The sequence below is a fragment of the Nicotiana tabacum genome, chromosome 9 (assembly GCF_000715075.1).
Source record: "Nicotiana tabacum cultivar K326 chromosome 9, ASM71507v2, whole genome shotgun sequence".
Lineage (NCBI taxonomy): Eukaryota > Viridiplantae > Streptophyta > Magnoliopsida > Solanales > Solanaceae > Nicotiana > Nicotiana tabacum.
Window position 1 is genome coordinate 106,925,886 of NC_134088.1, and position 14,590 is coordinate 106,940,475.

Consider the following 14,590-nt stretch of genomic DNA (forward strand, 5'->3'; position numbering starts at 1 on the left):
CGAGAAGCTTCTTTTTTTCCCTTGTATTCTCTTCAAAAACCCTAGTCAATTCTTTTTGACGATTTCATAATTTTTCAAGCTTTTCATGGTATCAGAGCAAGGATTCATGTAGATCTTGTCCTCCGCATTCGTCTGATACTACCCTCATAAAGTTTGGTTAAGTTTTTCTTCTCGTCCGAGTTTCATCAGTTCCGTCGGGTTTTTCTTATTTTGTGGTGATTTGCGGTTGTGCGGTGTTTTCTGGTGTATCTCTTATATGGATTGAAGAAATGCATGCGAGGATTTTGATTTCAATCTGGGTGAGACTGGATTTCTGGTGTGTGAGTGATATTTGGCTGTTCTAGTAAATCTTGAAGGCTATTCTTCTTCCAGTCGTGAAGAAATATGGTATCTCTATCTCTATTCTTACATATATTGTGGTGTGATTTTGGTTTTGCTGTCATTAGGGTTTTGCATCATAAAATTCCCTATAATTTAGGCTGATTGTTGTTGATTTCAATATGACTGCGGGTGATTCTAGTATTTCAACTTCTATATATTCTCCAAATCCGTCTAGTCCTCTATTCATACATTCGTCTGATATCCCTGGGACTTGTTTGGTGCTTGTACCATATTCTGGTATTGGATTTGGGGGTTGGAAGAGGAAAATGGTAGTTGCTTTGTCAGCTAAGAATAAGATAGCTTTCATAGATGGTAGTTTCCTTAAACCTTCTGATAATGTTGTTGAGCTGAAATTCTGGAATATATGTAATAATATGGTGATTTTCTGGTTAACTAGCTCTTTATCTCCTGATATAGCCGAGAGTGTTCAGTATTCTGAAACTGTTGAGTGCATTTGGAAACAAGTTGAAAATAGATATGGCACCGTTAATAGAACTAAAGTATTTGAGATTAAGAAAGAATTTGCCTCTACTTGTCAAGGACCTCTTGGCATAGCATCATATTTTAACAAATTAAAGAAGTTGTGGGATGTGGTGGCTTTCATTCATAAAAATCCTATTAACCCTTGCAATTGTGCTCTACAAAAGGAGTTGGAGGAGGACAAGTTGTATCAATTCCTAATGGGGATTAATGTAACTTATGTTAGTGTCAGAAGTAACCTTCTAATAATGCAACCACTTCCGTCCCTCGACAATGCCTATAATATACTACTTCAAGATGAGGGTTAAAGACATATCAATTTTACTCCTCAGTTCGATTAAGAGTTAGCTTCTTTTAATGTCAACAATCTCACTAGGCTTCATCTTCCTCCTAAACAACAGTACACTCACAAGATTAATTTTGACTAAAGGGTAAATGTTGATCAGAGAACTTCTATATTTTGTAAATATTGCAAGAAGCATAGACATTTAGTTGATAAATGTTACAAGTTATATGGCTTTTCATCAAACTTCAAGTTCTCTAAGGGAAGAAGAACTGCAGCAAATGTCAGTATTAAACCTGGACTTTCTGATATTGACCATTATACTACTGGTGCCGGTTCCTCCCATCCTGGTTCTTCTAGTTCTTCATAGCAAAGTTTTGTAATCCCTAGGCTGAGTATGCAACAGTACAATCAATGGATGAGTTTACTACAACAGTCATATGTGTCAACTTCTGATTCTCAGCCCAATCTCATAGCTTCTGCCAATTTTGTTGGTACCTTACTATTTGATGATTTGTGCAATAGTTCTAGTTCTAATTCATGCATGCTTTCTCAGGTTGTAGGCTTAACTTGGATAATTGATTCCGGGGTTACTGATCACATGACATCTAATAAGGAATTTCTTTCTAATATAACTCCTTTGCATGTTCCTTATCTTGCCTCCCAACCTAACGGATATAAAGTAAAAGTGACCAGCACTTGTTCTTTTGCCTTGAATCCATCACTCATTCTTCATAATGTTCTTTATATTCCTTCTTTCCACCACAACCTCATTTTTGTACATAGACCCATACAACAATTCAAAAGGTTTGTTTTGTTCACTTATGACTTTTGTTTACTTCTACCACATGGCCCTTCTATGAAGAAGCCTTTGTATCTTGGAAACTTGATACTAGTCTCTACAAGCTTATCTGGAAAAAGCCTTCCCAATCTCAAATTTTTACTGATTTACATTCCATGAATAATGTTGTTTCATCTTTTGTTCCTTCTGTTTCTGCATCTACATGTGAGAATAATATTGTTTCATCTAGTTTTCCCCCTGTTGATGCATCTTCTTGTAATTCTAATCCTATCTTGCCTAATATCTGCACTATTTCTTTCCATTCTACTTCTACCGATATGAATAAAATGGATGTGATTTGACATCACAGACTTGCTCATGTTCCTTTTATTAGAATGAAACTTATTTCTGGTTTATTTGATTTTTTGTCTTCCAAACAACCTTTTATTTGTAATGTATGTCTTATGTCAAGGAAAACTAGGATGCCCTTCCTAGATAGTTCTATTACTACTGTTAAACCCTTTCAACTTATTCACATTGATACTTGGGGTCCTTACCATACTCTAACATATATTGGGGCTAGATATTTTCTTACCATTGTAGATGATTATACATGAGCTACTTGGACACACTAAATGGGGGGCAAGAGTAATGCTTTTCCATTAATCAAGGCTTTTGTTGCAATGGTTAAAAATCACTTTCATGTCCCCGTCCAAACTATTAGAAGTGATAATGCTCTAGAGTTAGGTACTGGTTCTTCTGCTTCTATTGTTTTTCAGAGAATGGGATCATACACCAGACTAGTTGTCCTTACACATCTCAACAAAGTGGGGTAGTTGAAAGAAAGCATTGAACCCTTCTTAAAGCATCTATAGCATTGTTGTTTCAATCCAACTTGCCTACTCAGTTCTGGGTGACTTTTTACTGACATCAACTTATGTCACTAATAGGTTACCTTCTAAACTCCCCAATAACAAATCCCCTTTTGAGATGTTGTATGGTAAGGTGACTACCTATTCCCATTTGAGATCCTTTGATTGTTTATGCTATGTCCCAGTCCACATACCTCATAGGGATAAGTTGAAACCTAGAGCTATGATCTCGCCCAAATCACACCTCAGTTTAGGGTTGTGAAGCAGTCGATTGATATAATAATACCCAACTAGGAGTCGGGGTCAAATCCACATAGAGCGTAGATGGATTAGGTATATATTTGGACTAAGCACGTAAAGTGTCTAAGATGCACTTCCACAAACTGTGTTTTAATTTTACTTCTAAATTATGCTACAGTTTGCAAATAAAAAGGTAGAGAATAATATTTTTGGTATTGTTTTTCAAGTATGTAAAAGATCTAGGGCTGTGACTTCCACCTAGGTATTTGCCTAACGGGTTGTGGGCTTTAGGGCAGGTTTGGTAGGTCGGGTGTAATATAACAATCAACACATAATTATTCACTCAATACCTCTCGGTAATAGAATGATTTTGCCTAATTTGGCTTTCTCAAGTCCAAATGGGTAATTCACAAAACAGTTGATAGATGCTCAAGTCGGGTTTTACTATCTCTAGATTCAACACTTTAATTGGGACTATCAATTTCTTGAGTTCATCCCAATTTCTTGTTAGCCAAGTTTTTCTAGGCTCAGCCTCTCTTTCTCAAGCAGAGACTAAGTCAAATAGACTTGAATCAATATTTGCAACCATTAATTCTACAATTAAAGTAAGAACTAGGCTAAATTTTATACACCCAACCATAAACAAGCCCTAAATCAAACACCCATTAGGTACCCACACTAGGGTTGGGCCATAACCCTAGCTAGAAATTTAGCTACTCATAGATGAAAATAAAAATATTAAAGAAGAATAAAAGATTAAGCTCACATTCAATGATAAAGAGATAAAAATCCAATGTAAAATAGACAAACAATCATAAAATTTCCTAAAGCAGTAAATAAAAACGGCTCCCAACTTTCAGATATTCAAACTTAACCTAATTTTGTCAAAAACAACTATTTAGACACAGCTGAAATTTTGGAAAAAATTGTCCTTTCGGAGGTTCTGTGGCCGCACAATTCTGTGTGCGGTCCGCACTTTGATGCAGAGCTTGACAGAAGGGACTTATGCGGCTGCACAATTCTGAATAGTGGTTGCACTTCTTCAGGTTCTACGGACCGCACATTTCTGAGTGCAGCCGCATTCTTGAGTTATGCGATCGCACAATAATAGTGTGGTCCGCATTTCTTGTTGGACTTAAAGTTGGGACTCTCTGATCTTCCTCTTCTGTGGCCGCGCACTTTTCAAAGAAGCTCTGACAGAAATCCCTTCATGATCTACGGTCGCAGACAAAATTCTGCGGTCCGCACTTTTCCCTTTTTGCTTGATTTTAGTCCTTGTCCAAAAATACTTCTTCTTGAGTTTAATTTCATTGCTTTGGCTTATTTTCCAATACTCCTGCAAGAAAGTATATTTTATCAGTTTTTGGGAATACCTTTAAGCACTTTTTAGTTAAAACAAAAGTAAAAAAGGCCGCAAATAAGTAGTCAAAATCTTCACTTATCAACTCCCTCAAACTTAAGCGTTTGGTTGTCCTCAAGCAAATAAGGTGATTCCCACCTTCACAAGAAAAGAGCTATTTTAGCTAGCCTAAGGTGAACCAAACACACATCAATTGGGACCAACAATTACCCACACACTTATGAATTATTAACAAGGCATTGTTTTGAAGGTTAAAGCACGAATAGCTCTAATGTAACACTTGAGCATCAAGAGTTGACTTTACTCATCAAGGAAGTTTGCACTTTCATGTAAGTCACTGTGGATCCCAAACTCCTCCTCCTATACTCTCTGTTAGCTCATCTCACTTAAGAATGTAGCACTCAATTTAATGACTTGTAAAAAGTTCGCTCATCACTCTCAAAAGAATGTCACAAGTACGGCTCTAAGTACCATATGTTTGCCCCTCGTGTAGATCACCACTAGTGTAAGCTTACTCGGCTTGAAATCACGTAGGGCTTTTTCGGCATGTAATGAAGGCTTTTGGATTAAGGTGGGAAATGTTGGAATAGAACGGGTTCATCTTTCCTTAAGCACTCCATTTTCTCTTTTTGGCTCATGCTTTTGCCAACTCTTTGAGTCACTTTATTTTTCCTTAGGGGAACTAGAGATACTTGACATCACTCTTTCTTGGTCATGATATTCACTTTCTGCTTCTTTGTTTTCTCCATGCTTTGCACTTTTGCTATTCTTTGAATCTCATCAACTCTTCACTTTATACACTTTCTTTTTGTGTTTTCCTTTTGTTCATTCTTTCTTTTTCTTTGCCTTTCCTTTTCTTCATTTCTTTTCACTTTTTGTACCTTGATACCACTTTCAAACTACTCGTATTTACCCCTAACTTATGTTTTCACCATTTGTTTCTCATGAGTGCTAAGAAAAGCTCGGGTGCCAAGAGAGGGTCACTATCAAACGGGTAAAGGCTTGTAACATGGTTATCAAATGAAAAAGGCTTTAGGCTCAAATGGGTCGACTAGGGATAACATCATTGGTGGGCCATGGAAAGTTTCAAAACGGGTCAAGGAGAGCCTACAATCACTTTTCAAGCCGAGAAAAACTTAGAATTTTGCCTAGAAACACATTCGGGGCAAGTTTTAGACTATTCGCACGGGTACTTGGACGTGTAACAAAACATCTCACCTCTCACACAGCTTGATTATTAAATAGGATAGAGTCGAGGGCACACAACAACCGTATTCAAGATTGAAAATCGCTAATGGTTCAACTAAACCACTCGATGATTGCCTAAGTCAACACAAGAGTCACAAGGTCACTAACTAGAGCCATTTCTTTTTAAGAGCTTGTTTTTAACCAGGTAACAAGTGAAGCATGCTTGACCCTTTTATTCATTATTACTACTGTCTTTACCTAAAAATCAAAAACGGACTCAATTCCTTAAGAAGGTTGTCACTCCATCCATCATTGGGAAGAGCCACCCGGTTCACACAAAACCCACCTTTGGAAAAAACTGTGGCATTAAGAAAACCCAAATCTTATTGATCACTTAAACGTAAAAAGAAGCTACCAAATCAAAAGAAGCTATTAAAGTAAATAAGAACCTAGACTACTTAGAAAGCAAAATAAAGAAGCTATGAAATAAACTACTGAAAGCAAGAAAAATACATATACAAACCGAGAATGGGGAATATAATATATACATCAAAAGATATGGAGGAATATATACATAATGAAAAAGAAAATAAAAATAAAAAGAGAGTATTATAATTATTACAGGCCAATGTCATATCAAATCAACCAAAATAGACCACCCCCATGAATAAGAATAAGCATTGTCCTCAATGCTTAACAAAAGTCAAAATAAGGAAGGGTAGAGAGTGAAGAAAACTCCCTATGAGGTCTCAGTGTGCATGGCAGTATCACCACCCTCGGACTCCTCCAACTGGATCTCAACATCCTCTGCTCGGGGAGTAACGGGGTTGGTGAATATCTGATGCACCTCCTCAGCAGTATGGGCAGCAAGGTCTGGCTCGTCAAACTGGCCAGCTGATGCCTCTGCTGATGGTGCCGCTGGGTCTGTAGGTACTGATGGATCTATCTCCATCAGTAGGTCAAATGGAAGATCACCAGCTGTTGCAATCTTGATCACTTCTTTCCTCAATTTGTCCATTGATTTCTTCGAGGCTTGAGATTTCCTCATCTTCTTCACTTGTTTCCCAACTCCTCAATAGCTCCCCCATGCGCCACCAATGTATCCATAATGGTCTTCTGATTGTCCAAGATCTTTCTCAATGTTTTCTCCACTGACGGAGGAACCTGTGGTACTGCTGTGGTGGAAGACTGTGCTGCAATAACACTGGATATATCAGACAACTTTGAAGTAGTTGTCTGCATCCAATTTTTGAGACTCGACAATTTTTGGGAGACTCGCAGCGCAGTGAGTGGATATGTGGATGAGGAAGGCACTGGTACTGATGCTGATGGTCTAGAAGATGAAGGTGGTGGCATGTCAGTTGTCTCGGTGGAAGGACCGGCTGTTGTGGAAGGCATGGCAGCTGCAGAAGGCATGAGAGCTGTAGAAGGCTCAGCAGCTGAATCTGTAACCATCACCGATGACTCATCAAACTGGCCAAGGGTAGCAGTTGCCTTACCCTTGAACTTTGGGTTCCCCGGACCTTACAAAGAGTTCCATGAGAAGGGATTTTTGGCCCGCACCTTTGTATCAAAACTCCTCGGCTCAACCTTTGCATCCGTGAGATATATTGTAAGGGTGTTGGGATATGGGTGGGATCTTTCACCTTTTCTGACAACCACTGACATGTTGGCCAACATGATGGCACCCACATTGATTGGGCACCCGGCCATGATAGATGCCACCAAAACTGCCCAGGGGATTGGAAGATTTTTCTCATTCTGGCTCGGGTCTATACGGCTATACACAAAAGTTTGCCACCCTTTTGCTTCAAAATTGAGGGTGGCCAGTGCAATGGGAACCCCCGTTGTGATCTACGATGGTGATGGTCCTGGAGCTGCCAAGATCTATGCTAGCCATGGGTGAGCTACATCACCCATAGAAAGTTTCTCCAAGTACTAGATTGGCTCTACCTCCTCGAACCCCAAGTAAGTGTTCGGAGTGATTTGGTCAAATCTGACTTTCAAGTTCCTCACCTTGGTCACTTTGGTACCCTTCTTGATGTGTGCCACATTGGCATAGAACTCCCATATCAAATGTTCCTTGGCATCCATAACACTCTGTATGAACCACATTCACCCATTGCGCTTCATGAACTGTCTAAGTACATTTGGATTGTATCTATCCAAATCCTTCAATAAGAACTGTCGCTCAAGTGTGAGCAATCTCTGGGGCCACCATTCTCTGAACTTTGTGAAGGTTGTCAAGCTCACAAACCTATCTTACCATGCCTCCTTTTTCTCCGACCTCTCTAGGCCTCCCACTCTAGTGTCACTTCCTCTACCATCATCAGGAACATCATCATCATCATTTACTGCAACTGGTGCAGGGGGAGTGTGTGTAGAGGAGGGCTCTGAACCCTGGCTGCCGGCATCTGAACCCTTAGAAGAAGTTGTGGTGGAGGGTTCGTTGTGAAGTTGGTATCTCTCAGTGAATTGTGGTGGTTGGACTGGGCCTCAGGTTGTACCTCCACTGAGTGACCCTCGGAGGCCTCCCTAGATGGGACATAAGAGCTTGATTTTGAGGGCTATGTGGCCCTACCTCTCCCAGTGGTTTGCTTCTTGGCTATTGCTCTCGTCTGTACTGCGAGAGGTTGAGTACCCTTGCCTCGGCCTCGGGAGGGTTCACCCCCTCCCTTTAGAAGTATCACCTCTACCTCTTGATCGAACCATTTTCTGCAATACAAAGCAATATGAGTCAGTTAAAGTCAAGAAGCAGTGTGTTAACAGTTGCAGGAAAAAAAGTGTGCATATGTGAAAGTACGATCCGCACAATATTGAGTGCGGCCGCAGACTGCCTTGTGCGGACCGCACAATTTTGAAGTGTGGTCGCACAACTGAAATGCAGACCACACAATTTTGAGTGCGGCCACACAAGACATGGCTCAGACTACTGATTCTCTGAAGTTGAATATGCGGTCACACACATTGTTTTTGCAGACCGCATAATTTTAAGTGTGGTCTGCACATTGCATGCATACATTGTTGCCCTAACTCAGGATCTGCGGACCGCACAATTTCATGTGCGGCCTCACAATTCAAAATAATACGACACTCAACTTAGGTTTTGCAATTGTTTTGCACCGTTTAAACATGGTATTGCAAATTAAACATGATATATGATTTACCCAGCCCCCAATGAGTGCATATGAGATAACCCACACAATTCTAAGCACATGATGAACATTTGATATTTTAGGCCAAAAACTAACTATACTACTTAAAAATAAAAATTAAGAAAACTTGAAAAATCTAAACATGAATTGAACATACTAGTGATGAAGGATGCAGGGTAGAATCTAGGCTGGTGAAATGAATGTGGAGTGTGAAACAATTTTTATGCAATATGCTTGCCTTAGTCTCAAGATTTCAGAGTGCGTAAGGTTTGAAACAGTGCTATGAGGGCATATTTATAGGTTGACCAAATTAGGTCAAAAAATGAAGTTGAGTGCGGCCGCACATTTTTTAGTGTGGTCCGCACTCTTTACCTGAACCCTTGTGAAGATCTGCGGTCCGCACAAAATTGAGTGCGGCCACAGATATTTGTGCGGTCCATACAATTTCGTGTGCGATCGCAGAATGACTATTTCTCTGCAATTCCAACCTTCAGAGGGTTGCATTTTTTTGGTCTCCAGTTGTACGGCCGCAGACTCCTTTCTGCTGTGGCATGCAAGATTGTGCGGTCCGCACAATAAATGTGCGATCCGTACATTTTCAACACTTAGCCATTTTTTCGAGCACAGTTCCTGCAAAGCACACTCATTCCTGCAATTCACTTCAAAATCAGTTAGCACAAAACAAAACCTATCTAAAAAGAAGAAAAAGCGAAATAAAAAGAAACATGGGTTGCCTCCCAAGAAGCGCCTGATTTAACGTCGCGATACGACACAGATTACCATCAATCACTTGAAATTAATTAATGTCACGACATGGCCATCGTCAACTTTTCTAAGATAATGCTTCACCCGGTGACCATTGACTCTAAACACTTCATCATTTTATTCTTCAAGTCTAATGCACCAAAGGGTGTCACCTTCACAACCTCAAATGGACCACTCCACTTAGACTTCAACTTTCCCGGAAATATCCGTAACCGAGAATTGAAAAATAACACAAGATCACCTTCTTTGAACTCCTTGTTCCGGATGTACTTGTCATGGAGGCACTTCATTTTCTTCTTATATAAGGAAGAACTTGTATATGCATGGTACCAGAATTTATCCAGCTCATTCAATTGTGCCACCCTCAGGTTAGCTGTGACATCCCACTCAAGATTAAGCTTTTTCAATGTCCATATAACCTTGTGCTCAAGTTCCATAGGAAGGTGACAAGCTTTCCCGAACACCAACCGATATGGAGACATCCCAATCGGTGTTTTATAAGCTGTCCTATAAGCCCATAGAGTATCATCAAGTTTCTTCGACCAATCTGTCCGGTTGGCATTCACGGTCTTTGACAAAATACTCTTGATCTCCCGGTTTGAGACTTTCACTTGTCCGCTTGCTTGAGGATGATAGGGGGTCGAGACCTTGTGAGTGACACCATACTTGGTGAGTAAGGTATCAAAATCTTTGTTGTAAAAGTGCGACCCCCCATCACTTATAATGGCCCTTGGAGTGCCAAATCTTGTAAAGATATTCTTTTTAAAAAATGCCACGACACTTCGAACTTCATTGTTGGGAAGAGCAACGGCCTCAACCCACTTTGACACATAGTCCACAGCTACCAAAATGTATGTGTTCCCACAAGAGCTTACGAACGGTCCCATGAAATCAATCCCCCACACATCAAAAATGTCAATTCCAAGATGGTGGTGAGGGGAATCTCATTTTTCTTAGAAATACCACCAGCCCTTTGGCATTCATCACAACACTCGACTAGATCACTAGCGTCCTTGTAGAGTGTAGGCCAATAGAATCCACAACTCAGCATTTTTGTTGTCGTTCTCGCTCCACCATGGTGACCGTCATATGGTGAATAGTGGCAAGCCTCAAGAATTTCTACTTGTTCTTCCTCCGGCATACATCGTCGAATCACCCCATCGGTGCAAATTCGGAAGAGAAATGGTTCATCCCAATAATAGGTAAAGCAATCCAGTTTGAGCTTCTTCCTTCCGTTTGAAGAGAACTCATTCGATACAATACCACTCACAAGATAATTTGCTAAGTCAGAGAACCATGGTATCTCAGTCATTGAAATGGCTAGAAGTTCTCATTGGGGAAGGACTCATTAATCTCAAGGCTGTCATGTGGCCTCCCCTCCTCTTCCAAGCAAGACAAGTGGTCCGCCACTTGGTTTTCACTGCCTTTACGGTCTTGAATTTCGAGATAGAATTCTTGCAATAAAAGCACCCACCGCATTAACCTCGCCTTTGAATCCTTTTTACTCATTAGGTACCGAAGCGCCGCATGATCGGTATGGACAATCACCTTTGTACCCATCAAGTACGGGCGAAACTTCTCCATAGCAAGGAGCTTATTTTCGATCATTGTGTAATTGACTTGGGCATCATTCATGGTCTTACTAGCATAGTAGACCGGATGGAAGATTTTGTTGATACGTTGCCCCAAAATTGCTCCGACTACCACATCGCTTGCGTCACACATGAGTTCAAAAGGCAAGATCCAATCTGGTGCGGTGATAATAGGAGTAGTAGTCAATTTGAACTTGAGCAATTCGAATGCCTTCATGAAATCCTCGTTGAAATGGAATTTGGCATCCTTCTCCAAAAGCTTACACAAGGGGTTCACCACTTTAGAAAAATCCTTGATGAAACGGCGATAGAACCCCGCATGACCCAAGAAGCTCCTCACTCCCTTCACGGATGTAGGGGTGAGAGTTTAGAAATCACCTCTATTTTAGCCTTGTTGACCTCAATACTATTCTTTGAAATTTTGTGGCAAAGGACAATGCATTCCTCCCCCATGAAGTGATATTTCTCCCAATTGAGCACCGAGTTTGTCTCCTCATATCTTGCCAAGACCTTATCCAAGTTTGTCAAGCAATCATTAAAGGAATTTCCAACCATAGAAAAATCATCCATGAAGACCTCAAGAAAATCCCCCACCATGTCGGTGAAGATAGCCATCATACACCGTTGAAAAGTCGTCGGTGCATTGCACAACCTAAATGGCATCCGCAAGAATACAAAAGTACCATAAGGACATGTGAAAGTAGTTTTCTCTTGGTCCTCCGGAGCAATAAGAATTTGATTGTAGCCGGAATATCCATCAAGGAAACAATAGAAAGCACAGCTGGCCAACCTATCAAGCATCTGATCAAGGAAGGGAAGTGGGAAATGATCTTTCCTTGTGACTTTGTTGAGCTTGCGATAGTCCATACACACTCTCCACCCGGTCACCGTTTTTATAGGAATCAACTCGTTCTTGTCATTGGTGCCCACAGGCATGCCCCTTTTCTTTGGGACACATTGCACCGGAAAGGTCCACGAGCTATAAGAAATAGGGTAAACAACCTCGACATCCAACCACTTTATGATCTCCTTCTTCACCACCTCTTGCATTGCTTCATTTAGTCTTCTTTGATGTTCAACGGAGGGTTTGGCATCCTCCTCCAAAATAATCTTGTGCATGAAAATGGCGGGGCTTATACCCCGAACATCCGCCAATGTCCATCCGATAGCTTTCTTCTTCTTTTGTAGCACTGCCAAAGTAGAGTGTACCTACACGTTAGTTAAACAAGAGAAAAGAATAACCGATAAAGTAGAACACGGGCCAATGAATTCATACCGGAGATGTGGAGGCAATGGCTTTAACTCCAAAGTGGGAGGCTCCTCGATTGAGGGCTTTGTTGGAGGAGTCTTCCGGTTTTCAGGATCTAAGGACAATTTGCGGGGTTCATAAGTGTAGGACCCCATTCCTTGCAATGCATTCACATATTCCACATAGCCATCCTTCTCATCATCATCATGATTAAGCAATACGGCCTCCAAAGTATCATCAACATTCATCATGGCACTAGCATCATCAACAATCACCTCGGTCACCAAGTCCATAAACGAACAAACTTCATTGCTATTTGGTTGCCTCATAGATTTGCACACATAGAAAACCACTTTTTCATCACCCACCCGGAAGGTGATCTCGCTGGCTTCCATATCAACAAGTGCCTTCCCCGTAGCAAGGAAAGGTCTACCCAAAATAATAGGCACCTCATAGTCCACTTCACAATCAAGAATCACAAAGTCTGTCGGGAGGATGAACTTATCAACTCGAAACAACACATCATCAATAATACCCAATGGTCTCTTCATAGTACGATCTGCCATTTGTAGCCTCATAGAAATGGGTCTTGGTTGCCCAATCCCCAATGTTTTGAAAATCGAGTAGGGCATCAAGTTGATACTCGCCCCTAGATCACAAAGACCTTTGGCAAAGTCGGCGCTTCCAATGGTGCAAGGGATTGTGAAAGCGCCGGGATCTTCCAATTTAGGAGCCATTGAGTGCATAATTGCGCTCACTTGATGTGCCATCTTTATAGTCTCACAATTCATCGACCTCTTCTTTGTCACCAAATCTTTCATGAGCTTTGCATATTCGGGCATTTGCTCCAAAGCCTCAACCAATGGCATATTAATATATAAGCTCTTTATCATGTCAATGAACTTTTTGAATTGGTTCTCGCCATTTTGCTTGGCAAGCCTTTGAGGGTATGGAGGAGGAGGCCTTGGCACTGGTGCCTTAGCCTTTGGCACTACCGGTTCCGGTATGTCAATAATGTGTTCCATAGACGGGTTCACTTCTTCTTGAGTCTCCTCCACATTTTCATCAATATCAATTCTCCCTTCGTCATTTGCTTGCACCACACTGTTTGGAATCTCATCTTCTTGAGTCACGTGTTCATCATCCACAACTTTTCTTTGACTTGAGGTGGTTACATCCCCACCCTTTCCACTCCTTGTAGTCACGGCCATGTCATGTCCCGTATTATTCTCACCCTTCGGGTTCACCATCGTGTCACTTGGTAGTGCCCCCCTTAGGACGAGTGTTTAAAGCTTGCGTATTTGCCCCAATTGAACTTCCAAATTACGAATTGAATTGTTGTGAGAGGCTAGTTGAGCATCGGAGTCGGCATTCTTCTCCATCATTTGTTTAAACATGTTCTCAATTCGCCCTATCTCATTATTGGAAGAGCTAGGACCATAGGAAGGGTAAGGAGGCAGGTTGCTTGGTTGTTGATACATCGGGGGCCTTTGAAAATCCGACCCCCGGTTATCTTGATTATTGTTTCATCCCCCTTGGTTGTTGTCTCCCCAATATCCTTGACTATTGCCACCCCAATTGCTTTGGTTGTTTTGACCATTCCAATTACCTTGGTTGTTTTGATTGTTCCAATTCCCTTGATTACCTTGAGATCTCCATTGTTGATGGTTCGGGCCTTGAGAGTTGTTTCTTTGCCCTTGGAAGTTATTCACATATAGTATTTCCTCCTCTTGTTCATTGTAAGATTCATCTTGGTCAAACCCACTATCTTCTTGCACATATTGTTCCGCATGGTTTTGTGCTTGTTGACCCTTTTGCCTTTGCTTGTTCACCATCATATTTACTTATTCCATTGAATTTACTTGCTTAGGGCCTTAAACTTGTTAAAGTTGAGCTTTGGCTAACCGATTCATTGTGGTGGTCAACTCGGCAATTGCTTGCCCATGATCATGTAATTCTTTATGTAGGTGAATCACATTTGGATCACCTTGAGGAACATTTGCTCTACTTTTACATGCCGATGAAGTATCTGCCATTTCATCTAAGATCTCACAAGCTTCGGCATATGGTATTGTCATGAAATTTCCACCGGCAAGTTGGCTGACCACGCATTGATTTGTAGTATTGATCCCCCTATAGAAAGTTTGTTGAATCATAGCCTCAGTCATGTCATTGTTCGGGCACTCTTTCATCATAGTTCGGTACCTCTTCCATATCTCATGCAAAGGCTCATTGGGTTCTTGT

General features: G+C 41.0%; 1 protein-coding gene across 1 annotated transcript; it reads left to right on the top strand.

Annotated features, from left to right (window-relative positions):
• The first annotated feature begins 500 nt into the window (after positions 1 to 500).
• LOC107825694 (uncharacterized) lies at positions 501 to 1,169 on the top strand. The gene has a single exon (XM_016652583.2). It carries the CDS (start codon positions 501 to 503, stop codon positions 1,167 to 1,169), a length of 669 nt encoding a protein of 222 aa, XP_016508069.2.
• The last annotated feature ends 13,421 nt before the right edge of the window (positions 1,170 to 14,590 follow it).